This window comes from Gracilinanus agilis, chromosome 3 (assembly GCF_016433145.1).
Source record: "Gracilinanus agilis isolate LMUSP501 chromosome 3, AgileGrace, whole genome shotgun sequence".
Lineage (NCBI taxonomy): Eukaryota > Metazoa > Chordata > Mammalia > Didelphimorphia > Didelphidae > Gracilinanus > Gracilinanus agilis.
The window spans coordinates 328,691,115-328,707,542 of NC_058132.1; the positions used below are offsets into that span (position 1 = coordinate 328,691,115).

Below are 16,428 nucleotides of genomic sequence, written 5' to 3' on the forward strand. Positions count from 1 at the left end.
AGAATCATATTGTTTAATTTCCAATTGGTTTTTTATTTGCCTGTCCAGGTGTCCTTACTAATTATTATTTTTATTGCATTGTGATCTGAGGTTACATTTATTATATCTGCTCTTTTGCATTTGTTTGCAATGATTCTATGCCCTATTACATGGTCAATCTTTGTGAATGTACCATGTGCAGCTGAAAAGAAGGTGTATTCCTTTTTGTCCCTATTTATTTTTCTCCACATATCAATTAAATCTAATTTTTCTAGGACTTCATTCATCTCTCTTACCTCTTTTATTTATTTTTTGGTTTGATTTATCTAGATCTGAAAGAGTAATATTTAGATCTCCCACTATTATGGTTTTACTATCTATTTCCTTCTTGAGCTCTTCCAGTTTCTCCTTTATGAATCTGGATGCTATACCACTTGGTGCACATATATTGAGCAGTGTTATTTCCTCATTGTTTATACTGCCTTTAATCAGGATGTAATGACCTTCCCTGTCTTTTTTAATCATATCTATTTTTACTTTGGCTTTGTCAGAAATCATAATAGCCAGTCCTGCCTTCTTTTTCTCATTTGATGCCCAAAAGATTTCGCTCAAGCCCTTAACCTTAAACTTGTGCATGTCCACCCGCCTCATATGTGTTTCTTGTAGACAACCTATGGTAGGATTTTGGTTTCTGATCCACTCTTCTATTTGCTTCCGTTTTATGAGTGAGTTCATCCCATTCACATTCAGAGTTATAATTGTCAGTTGTGCATTCACTGACATTTTTGTATCCTCCCTAGACCCACCCCTTCTTCTTACACTATTTTCTTTTAAACCAGTGGTTTGCTTTGAGCCTGTATCCCTTATCCCCTCCCTTGATTGACTTCCCTTTCTTCCCCCTCCCTTGTTATTCCCCTCTTTTTGTTTTTAAAGGCCTAATGAATTCCCTCCCCCTTCTCCCCTCNTTCCCCATCCCTTGTTGTTCCCCTCCTTTTGTTTTTTTAAAGACCAAATGAATCCCCTCCCCCCTTCTTCTCCCCTCCCTTTTTTGGCCTCCCCACTCCCCTGCTCCCTTTAGTTTATCCCTTCTGACTTTCTCAGTAGGGTTAGATAGAGTTTTTTTAAATCCCAATGGATAATAAAGCTACTCTTCCTTCTCTGGGTTAATTACACTGAGAGTAAGGTTTGATTATTATCTCTTAATGCTCCCTTCCTCTCTTTCTTATAATAGTATTTATCCCCTCCCCTTCCCATGCCCTCTTTGTGTGTAATAGAATATCCTATTTTTCTTATTTACTCATATTTCTCTTGGTGTCCCTTGCTATCCCCCCCACTCTTTCCCACCCCACATGTCATCTTAGACCATTTAGTATCCTGTCCTCTCCCTATGAATTATTCTTCTGGTTGCTATAATAGTGAATATTATAATAGTGAATAGAGTTCAATACAGAGAATTATACATAGCATTTCTCCACATAGTAATACAGATAGTTAGATCTTATTTAAGCCCTTAAAGAGTCCAATTTAAAAAATTATGAGTTTTCTTTCTTTTCCCTCTGTTTCTTTTTTACCTTTTCATGTTTCTCTTGATTTTTGTGGTTGGATATCAAACTTTCCATTTAGTCCTGGTCTCTTTTGTGCAAAAACTTGGAAATCTTCAATTTTGTTGAATGCTCATACTTTCCCCTGGAAGTATATAGTCAGTTTCGATGGGTGGTTGATCCATGGCTGAAAGCCCAGCTCTCTTGCCTTTCTGAATATCATATTGCAAGCCTTGTGGTCTTTTAGCTTGGAGGCTGCCAGATCTTGTGTGATCCTGATTGGTGCTCCTTGATATTTGAATTGTCTCTTTCTGGCTTCTTGTAAGATTTTTTCTTTTACTTGAAAGCTCTTGAATTTGGCTATTATATTCCTGGTGTTGACTTTTCTGGGTCCAGTGTAGAGGGTGATTTTTGGATCCTTTCAATGTCTATATTGCCCTCTTGTTGTAGGACTTCAGGGCAATTTTGCTGAATAATTTCTTTAAGTATGGAGTCCAAGTTTCTATTAATTTCTGCTTTTTCTGGAAGACCAATGATTCTCAAATTGTCTCTTCTAGACCGGTTTTCTTCATCTGTCACTTTCTCATTGAGATATTTCATGTTTCCTTCTATTTTATCAGTCCTTTGACTTTGTTTTATTTGTTCTTGTTGTCTTAATAGCTATTGGCTTCTAATTGCTCAATTCTAGCCTTTAGGGACTGGTTTTCCTTTTCAATCTGGTCATTTCTGGGGTTTGATTTGCTTATCAGTTCATTTGATTTGTGAGCCTCACTTTCCAATTGCAAAATTCTGCTTTTTAAACTGTTATTTTCTTGCCAGATCTATTCCATCTTCCTCAACATCTCATTTTTGAACTCTTCAATAGCTTGTGACCAGTTTTCTTTTTTTTGGGAAGGTTTGGATTCTTGTTTGTCCTCCTCTGTTGTCTGGATTTTCTCTGTGTAAAAGTTGTCCAGTGTTGCAGAGTTTTTTCTGATAATCTTTTTCTTCTGGGGTTCTTGGCTTGCAATTGTTAGGCCTGCCCCTTTTCAGCTTTGTCTTCACACTCAGGGTCTGACGCCTGCTCTTTCTAAGCTCCTGAGGGCTCCGGTCTCCTTGTCCTCGAGGTCAAGCCTCCTGGTCGTCCCCGGTCTGCCCTTCTGCCCGAGGCTCCTTCAGCAGTCTCAGGGGCTGCTTCCACAGCTGTGCTCCCGTCCGCACTGGGTCCCCACTCGAGGTCCAAGCCTGGGCTCGAGATCTTTGTCAGTGCCTAGGACACTGCCTTCACCTGCACAGACACTCAGGAAAGTCCCTGCTTTTGAGATCTTTGTCTGCGTCTAGGGCAATGCCTTCACCCGCGCATGCGCTCTGGAAAGTCTGTGAGCACCCCCAGCCACTTGGGGTCCCATGTCTTGCAGCTCTCAGGTACAAGCCCTGGGGCTGCTAGTGATTTACTGGTTGCCCCAATCCTGTTTTCACTCTTGTGCGTTGGCCTTGGAGCTGTGCGGGTGTGTGTGTGTGGGGGTGGAGTAGCTTCTTCCTCTCGTATTTTAGTGAGAGCTGTTTCACCCCTTTATAGCGTGGAAATGCCCCAATTCCGCGTACCTTCAATGCTGCGCCCTGTTGTGGCGTTCCTTCATTTGTCTGGATTCGTTTTTATGTCCCCTTGAGGAGTCCTGTATGCTTTGGTTAGGAGAGATCGAGCAGTTGCTCCTTACTCTGTCGCCATCTTAACCAGAAGTCTCCTCTATTAATTTTTTTAAAAAAGATACTAGACCATATCTAAGATACTCATGATTTATCTTTGTTTTCTCCCTGTTATCTAGTTAGTAAAAAAAAAAAAAGGTTTTAAAACTCACAAGAAACCTGAAATTCAAATTTTAGGTTATGCAACCTGTATATTCTTTTCCTTAGAATAAGACTTGGGGAGAGGGGGGTAGCTTCTTTGTGTTTTTTACTAGTTAGAGGATTTAACATGATTTATCTGACTACTTGCCTTAATAAAAGATATATATTAGATTAAAGATGCAGCTCTATCCATTGAAGAAGAAAGAGTTTCACAAGACCAAGAGTATGGAAAAGAAGATGAAGTAGGTAAGTAGAATTCAATTCCAATAGATCTACTAGAAATGGAGAGAGAAAAAATTATATTAAAGGAAATATAAAATAACAGCTTAGCTGACTACATCTTCCCCTCAGGGTCTCAAGGGACCCTTGAAGGGTGGTAGGATTCTTCTTATGCAATAGGATCAAGCCCCCATTTTGGTGTGGTGGTAATGCCAAGTGCTAGTGATAAGTGTCCTAATATCATTCACTAGTGATTCACACGTCTACCATAAACCTAACTAATTAATATCAATCAACCTTTAGAAAGAGACATTTACTGAAAAGCTACAATAAGAACTAAAGTATGAAAACATCTTTGTTGTTATTCATTTTTCAATGCTCTTTGTGACTCCATTTGGGGCTTAAAAAAAAAACCCTTCCCTTCTGTCTTAGAATCAATACTATATATTGGTTCTGAAGCAGAAGAGCAATAAGGGCTATATAGTGGGGGCTAAGTGACTTGCCTAGGGTCACACAGTTAGGAAGTATCTAAGGTCATATTTGAACCCAGGACCTCCCATCTCCAGACCTGGCTCTTAATCCATTGAGCCACCTACCTAGGATCTTCCCTTTGGGGATTTTCTTGGCAGAGATACTCTAGTGGTTGGCCATGCTTCCTTCTCCTCATTTGACAGATGAAGAAACAAAGGCAGACACAGTTAAATGACTTTCCCAAAGTCACATAGATAACAACTGTCTGAGACCAGTTTTGATTTCAGAAAGTTATCTTCCTGTCTCCAGTACTCTACTATCCTCCCCCAAACCAGGTCAACTCTTCCCTCCACATACCTTGGTCCCTGGAAAGAGTGGACTCAAACTTAAGGCCGTTGCTACACCGCCTTTGCCCCACAACTTTCATTTCTGGATGCATCATAGCCATTGGATAAGTCATTCCTTTGTTTCAGAACATGGTGTTTCAGCTGCTGGGTTGATACATTGCTGGGCTGGGTCAAACAGTTCACTAGTATGGTGGCTACAGCTACTGGGAAATTCTTCCATTTCTTCTAACCTTTCAAAACTAAAAAGGTAATTTTACCTTCAATTCTACTTTTCCTAAGCACAGGAAAGAATTGACACAAATAGAATCAAAAGAAACATAGGCACCACATGTTTCAAACCACACAGCCCCCTGATGGGGAGGACTCTTTCCTGCCAGGAGATGGCAATTTTTGCTTCATTCATGACCGGGAAAGAAAGCAATCAGTTTTTGTTGATTCTAGATGTCCCTTTCTACATAGGGCACCCTTTACTTTAAGTGATCTTTTTGACAAATTCCTTTGGGTCCCTGTACTGAAGAGTAACCTAAAGTTTCCACAATGGATTCCTGTCATGACAAGGACAATCCAAATGTAATTCTAGCCTAACTCTATAACAGGAAAATAATTCCAGTTTGAGACTAGAAAAACAGGATTAGATAATCCCTGAACAAGTGTGAGGCTCTCAAGAAAAAGAATCAAGGACTTGGGGTTTCTAGGCCAGCAAGCAAACTAAGTCCCATGCAATTCATTACAATCTCAGACAAGCCCATGTCACAAATAAGACAATCTAGGACTACTTAAAAGGAAAAAGGAGGAAATGACCATCAGTTCAGTGAGTATCCACCAGGAATCAGAATTTTGGAGATGTAAAATCCTCACTTCTCACAATAGCTATAGTACGAGGTTACAGTAATTCAATAGTTATTAATACATAAAAGAATTCAAACAAACAAAAGTTAGTACAAAAAAATCTGGCCTGACTTTTTAAGGAAAATGGAAAAACTAACTGTGTACTTTTAGCCAAAAACAAAGGAAAAAAATTCTCTAGTGAATTATCAAAATAGAAGATTCAAGAAATAAAGTCTGGGATGGAGAATCTTTCCAGTGGTTCCCTGAAAATTAGAAGGGTTCTTTCAATATTTGCTCCAAATGACGTCCCTTCATTCCACAACATTATGCACTTTTGCAATAGGTTCTGCAAGCATCCACATGATTCCCCTGACTTTGTTGCTAAGACTTGTCTCTCATCAGTCCATCTCCTGCAATATTTAATTGGTGTTTATTTTAGCATATAGAATTAGAGAGACAGATTTACAGCTGGATGAGAACTTAGAGGTTATTTAGTCAAACACCCTCATTTAACAGTTAAAGAAATAGAGAGCTGGCCTAGGAGTCAAGAAGACCTAGATTCAAGTCCAGCCTCTGTCATACACTGGCCATGTGATCCTGGGCAAATCACTTACATTTTGTGCCCGGGCCAACTCTCTAAAGTTAAAAAGTCACAGAAGAGGTGAAATTTCCTTACTAGGGAATTTCTTATGTCAGTGAAATGACAGATATAGTACCTATCCCTAGGAAGTGAAAGACTATTTAGGTTAGATTGTAAGAAGGAGAGAGTACAGTTTAGTAAAGATCAGAAAAGTGAGTCATGATTGAAAGAGAAAGACAACCCAAGTCAAAGGATTGAATAAAATGAACACAGAGTTTGCATGTGTATGAATTATTTTGTTTATATAGTAAAGATCCTGGATTTCTGGAACTATTCATTCTAATTCTTGCTTTTCTACTCATCTTCTGTGGGATCCTGGGAAAGTTACTATATTTCTTGACTATTTTTCCACATTTATAAAATAAAAGTAACTAAAGATAATATTTCATATGGAAAAGACCTATGCTTATTAGCAGACTATAAGCTAAATAGTAATCAATGGCATAGAAACCCAAACACAAACCAAACTAAATGATTGCAATAGTAGGTAGCATAAGCTGAAAAAAAAGCAAACTCCATCAGAGACTTAATTGATAGGCATAGTATCCAGAAAAGAGAAGTCATTGTCCTACTTATTATATGCTGCCCTATCCTGACTATATCTAGAATATTGTGTTTGGCACTGGCCATCACATTTTAGGGAAGATACTGACAAACAGTTGTGTCAAAAGGAAAGTGACGAGGATGGTAAGGAGGACTCCTGGTGAGGAAGGAGATAGTGAAATGTTGTTTTCTCTGAAAGAATGTGAGGTCATTGAAGGTACAGACTATTTCATTTTTGTCTTTTTATCCCCAGAACCCAGCTCAGGGCTTCAGACATAGTAGGTATGTAACAAATGATAACTGACTCATTGGCTCCATATGAGTATTGCCTGAAGAAAAGAAGACATAGAAGAGATAGCATTGTTGGTCTTCATGCTTTTGATAGGTGGACATGAATAAAGAGATTAGTCTTGCTATTTTAGACTCCAGGAGTCAGACCTAGGGATTATGGATAGAAATTGAACAGGAGTAGCTATTGATTCAGTGTTTTAAAAAAACAAACAACTTTGTAACAACTAGAAATTCTCTAAAAATAGAATAGATTATCTTAAGAGGTAATGAGTTCCCTGTCTCTCAAGGTCCTCAAGTAAAAACTTAATAACCACTTGTCAAATATATTGAAATCTCTAGAGTATAAAATCCTCATTAAAGGTCAGGTTTTTCTTTTTTATTCCCTTTAGTGTCATTTGAAAGATCTTGCACACTGGCAATCATTAAACCAGAAGCTGTGGCACATGGGAAAGTTGATGAGATCATCCTGAAGGTGAGAAAAAGCAATAAATCTCCACCAGAACTTAGCAATACTTTCCTTGGTGAATTAGAGGACACTTGGAAGTAACCATCTTGTAGAGGGATAATTGGTACACTTTAAGGAATATTGGATCAAAAACTAGTAACTGGGTACTAATCTTGCTATCTAACCAGTTAATTAACTATCTAACTAGATGACAGTGAAATCTTTGGCAAATGCCTATGGGTCTTAGTTTTCTTATTTACATAATGAGCAGATATTCGAGATAAAAAGATGGTGTGGTATGGTGCAAAAAGTACCGGACTTGGAATAAGAGGATTGATTAGAGTTTGAAGCCTGGTACTAGTTTTCCCCCCGTATTTCCTATTTGTGTTAACTTTAAGTAAGTCATCTAACTTCTCTGGGTCTTAGTTCTTCAAATGTATAAAAGTAAAGTTTGATCTAGATGATCCTGAAGGTCCCTTCCAGCTCCAAATATGATTTCATTACATTGAAAGTCCATTAAAGCTCTGAAAGTCTTCAATTTTGTTGAAGAGATCTTCTTTCTATGGGTTTTGATTAGTTAGCATTTATTAAGCACCTGTGTGCTAGGCATTATGCTAAGAGCTGGGGATACAAAGGATGACAAAAGATAGTCCTTGATCTCAAGAATCTCATAGTATAATGTTTTCAATTAAAATCCAGTATAAATTATAAGGAGTTGTCAATTGTACAAAAAATCAAGCCATTCCTCAATTGTTAAATGGTCAAGGGATAGGCAGTTTTCAGATAAAGAAATCAAAACCATCAATAAACACATGCAAAAGTGTTCTAAATCTCTTATAATTAGAGAAATGCAAATCAAAACAACTCTGAGGTGCTACCCCACACCTAGCAAATTAGCCAATATGGCAGCAAAGGAAAGTGATAAATGTTGGAGGTGATGTGGCAAAATTGTGGCACTAATGCATTGCTGGTGGAGTTGTGAACTGATCTAACCATTCTAGAGGGCAATTTGGAGCTATGGGCAAAGGGCTTTAAAAGAGTGCTTGCTCTCTGATCCAGCCATACCATTGCTGGGTTTGTGCCCCAAAGGGATAATGAGGAAAAATACATATACAAAATTATTTATAGCTACAGTCTTTGTGGTAGCAAAAAATTGGAAAATGAAGGGGTGTCCCTTGATTGGAGAATGACTGAACAAATTGTGGTATTTGACAGTGATGGAACACTATTGTGCTATAAGGATTGACGAACTGGAGGAATTCCATGTGAACTGGAAAGACCTCCAGGAATGGACGCAGAGCAAAAAGAGCAGAACCAGGAGAACATTGTACACAGAAAGTGAAACACTGTGGCACAATCAATGTAATGGACTTCTTTGCCAGTAGCAATGTAGCAGTAGCAGTAGCAAATCCAGGACAATTCTGAGGGAGTTATGAGAAAGAACACTATCCACATCCAGAAGAAAGAACTGTGGGAGCAGAAACACAGAAGAAAAACATGTGATTGATCACATGGTTCAATGGGGATATGATTGGGGATGTTGACTTTAAATGATCACTCTGCTGCAAATATTAATAATATGGAAATAGTTTTTGAACAATGATACATGTAATACCCAAGGAAATTGCTTGTTGGCTCCGGGAGGGGGGAGGGAAGATGGGAAGGAATGAACATGAATCATGTAACCATGGAAAAATATTCTAACTAAGTTAATTAATTTTGAAAAAAATGTAAAAATTAAATTAAATACAGTATAAATTTCAAGCAAATTAAAATTGCAATAATGTAAATAAGAATTTTGTGAGAGCATGAATACTGACTTTGTTATTGTGGAGAAATCTCAAATCAAATATCTTTTTAAAATCTGGTGTTCTCTTTAGATATATTTTTTAAAGTTATGAGAGGGAGAAGCTAGATGGCTCAGTGGATTGAGAGCCAGGCCTAGAGACTGGATGTCCTGGGTTGAAATCTGGCTCAGACACTTCCTGGCTGAGGGACCCTGTGCAAATCCCTTGACCCCCATTGCCTAGCCCTTACCACTCTTCTGCCTTAGAAACAATATACAGTATTGATTCTAAGACAGAAGGTAAGGGTCAAAAAATTATGAGAGAAATCATAAACCCTTTAAAGTGGAGCAGACAATATCAAGTACTGTCATCCTATATGTGTTTGAAGCCTGTTGATAAAGAAGTCCTATTTTTCAGGTTATTATCAAAAAGGTGGGAGTAGGAAGGAAATGAAGGACTTTTCACGAGATAAAAATAGACATTCATTCTTAGAAACTAGATGTCAAGAAACCTCTGATATGAGAGAAAAGACTATTATAATGCTATGAAATTTTTATTTCTTTATTATGTTGGACTAGGAGAAGAGAGGTGAAATCATAAGAAAGCATAGAATTTGGAAAGGTTAAAAATAGGCTTTCTCCTTATAAGTAAGAATATGCTTTCCCCTTATAGAATAAAGATGAGGGTAACATGAGATCTTATAGCAAAACAAACAAAAGCAGTTGTAGTTTTGACCTGTAGCAAAGCTGGCTAAGAATCTCAGCACCATGGACAAATCCCAACAATACCATGAATATGTCAAAAGGAAGAAGATGTAGAATTAAGTTTTCTGGGAGGTGATGGAGACTGGGGAAGACAAAGAAATGTTTGATAACAGTTGAAGACAAGTGAAAATGGAGTGGAGAAGAAGAATTTATTAAGTGTTCACATAGTAAAGACATAAAGTGTACTATGTGTTAAGCACATTACAAATATCTCATTTGACCATTTGAAAATTATACTGATTAGCTTTATCTTTTAAAAAATCCTATTAATTGTATATCTTATTAAAATATAATTAACAACCATATTAAATTATCTACTTTGAATTTCTATTTTTTTCTAGCTTGAAGTCATATTTTTAGATTTTTTAAAATTAAAAACCTCTTACCTTATATCTTAGAATCAATACTATGTATTGGTTCTAAGGCAAAAGAGCAGTAAGGGCTAAGCAGTGGGGGTTAAGTGACTTGCCCAGGGACACACTACTAGGAAGTGTCTGAAACCAAATTTGAACCCAGGACTTCCCATCTCTAGGCCTGGCTCTCAATCTACTGAGCCACCCAGCTGCCTCCTGTATTTTTAGTTAAAAAAAAGTGGCATAACATGCCGTTTCTCATTTAACCATATCTTCAGGAAAGCACACTAATTGTTAGGACTATGAGACTTTAGGTACACTACCATCTGGGTGGTAGTAGCATATAGGTATAGTATGGAGAAGGAAATATCAACCTTGGTTGATAAACTCTAATCTTAGAGAATCAAACCTAAGTGATGTCAAATGCCAAAGTAAGTAACAAATATGTCAACAATTTCTTAAGCTTCTTCAGGAAAGCTAGGCTTTAGACCACAGTATTCTTGTACTAAAGTAACAACTCTGGAAAAATTTTGTCACTTATACCATTATGTCAGACAGCTCCATACTTCTTCTAAAGACTGACTGGGAACTAACTTAATTGGATTCCTGCTGTTATGGGGAATAAATTTCTGAAAAGCTATTCTGAAGGATGCAGCTGTCAGGGTCTTCTTTCACTGGCTAGGAATTTTTACAAGATGTTATGGCCTGTGACTGTCAGATGAAGGAAAAATCCTCCTTTCCTTTGTTGATAACTGATCCACAGGGTTGGGATGAAACCACGCAAACTCCTTAACATAGACAGTGTAGATAGTCAAATGAGGGCAAATAGAAGCTGAGGAGTCAAACTATCCTGGTCTATGTGAGTGAGATTAGACAACAGTTTCTAATTTTCAATAAGGATTTAGCATAGAAAATGTATCCTTGGACCAACCAGGGTTTTATCCAGTCTGAAAGCCTATCTTTACAGGCATATCAAAGTAAATTTTGGGGAAGGTATAGTAGTTTGATATAATTCTTAAATATTATGGATAAAAAAAGATTATTATATATAAACTTTTTATATATTATATAAACTTTTTAAAGAGGGGGTCAAAGGAAAGGAAATGCTCATCTGTCAGTCTGTTTCCAAGGCCCCTCTTTCGAAGTTTCATTGCATTGTATTCATTAGATTAGGAATAATGTCACGCAGCCAGATAGAACATTTCAGGGGGCTGTATCTGGCCTGTGGGCTGTAGTTTGCCCATCATTGCTCTAAACTGTCATCATTTTCTCTTAATTACCTGTTATAAATTTATCACCCAAGTTAAATTTATAGATTTCTTTTAGCTTGTACATTCTCTTAAGATAAAGGTTTTAGTATATTTTAGTGCTTTCCTGACTCAATTTCCTTGTCTCTATAAAATCTTAACAGTTAATTAAATGCAACATTCACTGTGAGGCACTGTGCAATGTCCTGGGGAAATAGCAACAAAAATGAAAAACTATAGCCTACTTTGGAGGATCTTACAGACTACTACTGGATGCTATAGAATGCTACGATGAAAGTGTATTTGGGTTTAATTCATAACTACAAGATAAGTTATCCTCTCTTTCCAAACCACAGATCCAGGAAGCTGGTTTTGAGATTTTAACTAATGAAGAAAGAATCATGACAGAGTCAGAAACAAGATATCTCTACCAAAATAGATCTGAAGAGGTCAGTTCTGTTTCTTTCTTTATTTTGAAGTTCTCATTTCCCATTTTTTCTCTAGGATATTTGAATTCTGGATCAATTTAGATACAATGAAAGTACACTGTAAATATGCTGTAAACTGTAATAGTTGTTATAGACCAGGAGACATCCAATATATTTCAAACCCATTAAGCTTAATGCTATAAGAATGGTATCATGTTGTGATGAGGATGAAAATATTATATATCACTTATATGACAATAGATTGTTGTTTCATTGCCACCAAGAATTTATAATAAATGCTTACTATGTGCAAAGCACTATGGTTGGCCCTCAGGATACATAAAAATGCAAGCCATGTTCTTTGTCCTCAAGAAACTTACAGATTAGATAGAACCTAGATTATAAGGAAGAGAGGATCTGAGCAGGTGGAGCATGGTCTGCAAGGAACAGATCCAGATGCAGGGAAAAGATTCTAGAAAGTGGGAGAAGAGGGTGAGACTGGGGTCTGAGCTGGGTCTTTTTCTCTGGGTTTGAGCTGGAGGGACTGACTACTTATCCTTGGTGACTGTTTCTACTTTGACTTCCCAATCCTACCTGTTTGTCCTGTTGGTGCCTTGCTGTTGTTAGCTGTATCCACCTGTAATCCTGACCATCTGACCTTCTGATTTGTAAAATCAGATCTGGTTTCTTTCTGGATCCAGGACCTCTCCCTTTGGCCTCCTCTGCCTAAATGCCTAAGATCACTACCTGAAATACCATCAGAAGTGGGGTTGATTTAGTGCAGCATTAACAAGAGTATGACTGAGGATCTTTTAGGGCAGAGAAGCTAGGTTTAGCGTAGGAAATTACTTTGAAGACTTCCCACAAAGGAATGACTTTGGATCTGGGCTTTGAGTTAGAGACAAGCATTAGGGTTACTCAAATTCCTTCTAGCCTTTCCCTTTTTAATTAATCCAACTCTTACTTATTGTCTTAGTGATCTGTGTGTGTTAACTCAGGACAGGCGCTGCCTGGACTGGGGTCTGCTATCCCACAGTCAACCTACTGACACTGGCCCAATTCAATCCCATCCCAAAACCCCTGTCCCTTTTTACAAAGGATAACTTATAATTTGAAGCAACATATGCTAGATATCTAATAAGTATCAGTAAGAATAAATGCTACACGCATTCAGAATAGCAAGAGATCATCTATCTTATCTTGCATTTGGTTAGGAGTAGATTTCACAGTCAAGGTGGGACTTGGAAACTCTCCTAATTTGGCAGAGACAACAGAGGTCATCTACTTCAATTACTGCCTGAAGGATGGATCTTTTTTTCTACATCATCCCCAACATCAAGTTACGTTTCTTACATTATATTTAAATTTGAAATGCTTGTGATAAAAATTTTAGGGACTCATAAAGGTGTGAAAGTGAGCTACATATATATAAATGCTAGAAGGAGAGAGATATCACTACTGAGTTTTAATGAACTTTGGATGAAATCAAAAGTTATATAAATTTCCTATTGCTGCATTTTTAGTTTTAATAACTTAAAATGGTTCTAAGACTTTTGGGACACTCTGTACTTTGATAGTGCTACTTTCTAGAAATAAGAAGGTAAAGCTATAGCTTCCTTATACTTTCTTGTCTAAGTGTCACTACTACAAATAAAATTGTTGGGTAAATTTGGCATCATTGTATTTTAAGGAAATCTTTGAAAAGCTACTTCAGCACATGTCGAATGGACCATGCCGGCTACTCATAATCTCATTGCCTGAAAATGATAAAGATGTAGTTGCTGCCTGGAGAGACTTCATTGGTCCAAGTGATATAGAAACTGCTAAGAGAGAAAATCCTGACAGGTAATGACCAGCCTTTCATTTTCAGAACCTATATCCAGAGTGAAAAATCATCTCAATACTTGTATCAGTCATCTTATACTTGAATTCTTCAAGGATCTTTCGTTTTGGTGGTGGAAACAAATTGAAATTCTTCTTTGTCTTGATGAATGGGCTTTGTTAGTGGTGGCGGCTGTAAATTAATTAACTTACAAAAACCTAGGTGATGAGACTCCAAACTTAGTGAAGCTACTTCTGATTTGGGCTCCTCTAGACTTGTTCAAGCATACCTATGGTTAAACTAAAAGTGTTTGTTAGTGCATGAAAATCCCAACAATTTGGTCAAACATTTAAAGAGAGGCACACACAATATTAATGCTTTGCTGCCTCTTCCTAATAATCTTCCTCCCTCCCCAGTTAAATTGGTAATAGTTAATAGTTGTTGCAAGTCACTAATTGTTATTTATTTGTAATTGCTCCCCTTCCCCCCACCTCAGTGCTTGCTCTTTTCTGAAAGGTCAGTTTAGAATTGCCAACTGAGTCATTTGTAATAATTTTCTGTTTATTCTGGATTTGATCAAAATGAGAAGAGCCTTGATCAATGGAGGATAGCTAGATTTTTAGCATAAATTCAAGGGATTATATTTTTTGCACCTATAGAATATTCAAAGAAACTTCATATGCAGATTTTCCTTTGAAACTTCTATCAATCATATTGGGCAAGATATTATTGTCTCATATAGGAGATTATTTGCTTAGATTATATAACTGATTATTGAAAGAGCTGACAATTATTATATAACTGATTATTGAAAGAGCTGACAATGGAACCCAAGTCTGCACTATAACTTTCCTTCCAGTTATCATTATACCTCTTTGGAATCATTGTGGTTTACCAAAGAAAAAGGGATGTTTTACAAGTTCTTTAATTAAAGTCTAGAGCAGTGATGACAAACCTTTTAGAGACTGAGTGCCCAGACTGCAACCTTTATGCCACATGTGAGTCTCTTGCCTTATCCCAGACAGGGGAGGGAGGAAGCACTTCCATTGGCCTGCAGGGCAGAGGGGCAGGTGATGTGAGAAATGTCCTCAGGTGGACATGGAGAGGGGAAAGAGAGTAACACCCCCCTCTAGCACAAGTGCCATAGGTTCACCAACATGGATATAGAGTATAGGAACTTGATACCTAAATGAAAAAAGTTATTAAAACAATTGTTTGTAATCAGATAAAATTAAGGATGAGAATTCTATGAGTAAATGATACAGCATTAATTTCTTCTGTTTTTTAAATCTTTCATTATGGTTGTTCATAGCAAGGTAAATATAACCTGTAAGGAATTTAGAGAATTAACTGATTGATGATCAAATACTTAGACAGATGTCATAATTTTTTCAAATAAAATTATGATATGCTTTTTATCTTACCTAATATCCCTAAATTTTATTATTTACAGTCTTCGGGCTCAGTATGGCACAATAATGCCTTTTAACGCTATCCATGGCAGTGAGAACAGAGATCAAGCCAACAGGGAGCTTGAATTTTTTTTCCCAAATTTTAAAATTTCAGGTAAGGATATAGATTTGGTACAGACTGAATAGACAATTTTTGTCCTTGGTCAATATGAAAGAGAAAGCAGGGCTTATAATATTAAGTGTCAAATAACTAATTTTAGTATTGTGAATGAATGAGTGGATAAAAGTACTTATTAAGGACTAATTATATCCAAATCACTGTGCTAAGCACAAGGGATACAAATGATATCCAAAGAAAAAGGGATGTTTTACAAGTTCTTTAATTAAAGTCTAGAGCAGTGATGACAAACCTTTTAGAGACTGAGTGCCCAGATTGCAACCTTCATGCCACATGTGAGTCTCTTGCCTTATCCCAGACAGGGAGGGAGGAAGCACTCCCATTGGCCTGCAGGGCAGAGGGACATGATAGCCCCTTTTCTCAAGAAGCTCACAATACATAAAATATTTCAGCTGCAGGATAGGAAAAAGAAGAAGAAGAAAAAAAAAGTCCTATAATCCTAATTTTGACATTAGATATACCCCTGAAAACAGTGGCAACTAAATGTTTCTATAGACTTTCAGTTATAAGTGTCTCCTGAGTCTCTATGTTCTTTCTCATATTAGTTTCCCCTCTTTTAGAATTTAAAGATATGGAAAAAGCTATCCAATTTTCCCCCTTAGCAGTGTAGGTTTGGTAGGGGATGGGAAAGGTGGTTATTAGAGATCATGAGGCAGATAATGTTGTTCTAAATCTTTCTATATCAAGGAAATGCTATGGAATATTAAGAAATTTTTTATCGCCCAACAGGAAGTGATGCTGACAAAGTACCAAGGGAAGAAATTCTACAGTGAACAAATCCATGGATTAAGATCATTCTTCTATTCTTCTGAAATGACTAGATGTGACCCCACAAAGCCCAATTCAGATTTGATATCTTGAGATGTAGATGGAGAAAAAAAGATTTTCTTAACCTTTTCTATTTGTCAAAGATCCCTGTGGAAGTCTGGTGAGACACACAGAACCTTTTATCAAAATTTTGTTCTTTATATTCACAATTGAAAGAAATGCTAAATTTAAATTAGGTGTTCATGAAAATAAAGATGTCATTTTCCCATCCAAGTTCATGAACCTGCTGAAATCTGTCTTCAAACTTCTTGAAGGTTCATATGCCTACAGGTTAAGAATATCTACCTTTGAGGTATCAGGAAAGGTGAGAGAATTGATGAAAGAGAAGAAAGATACCATGGAGCCTTTGTTGTTTCTTGGAGTTGAGAGAACAAAGAGATGGGTAGGTAGGACAGAAAAGGTGGATGGACAAGATGAAATGGAAGAGCCAAGAAAAAACTCTTATTTGATAATATAAATTTCAAAATGTTTGTGGCTT

At 37.1% G+C, this 16,428-nt stretch overlaps 1 protein-coding gene across 1 annotated transcript in view; it reads left to right on the forward strand.

Annotated features, from left to right (window-relative positions):
• NME9 (NME/NM23 family member 9) overlaps positions 1-15,895 on the forward strand; it is a 39,102-nt gene extending 23,207 nt beyond the window's left edge. Inside the window, exons 6-11 of the mRNA XM_044666680.1 lie at positions 3,518-3,593; positions 7,076-7,158; positions 11,639-11,731; positions 13,401-13,555; positions 14,986-15,098; positions 15,852-15,895. Of these exons, the coding sequence (XP_044522615.1) occupies positions 3,518-3,593; positions 7,076-7,158; positions 11,639-11,731; positions 13,401-13,555; positions 14,986-15,098; positions 15,852-15,895 (564 nt within the window). The remainder of the gene's footprint in view (positions 1-3,517; positions 3,594-7,075; positions 7,159-11,638; positions 11,732-13,400; positions 13,556-14,985; positions 15,099-15,851) is intronic.
• The last annotated feature ends 533 nt before the right edge of the window (positions 15,896-16,428 follow it).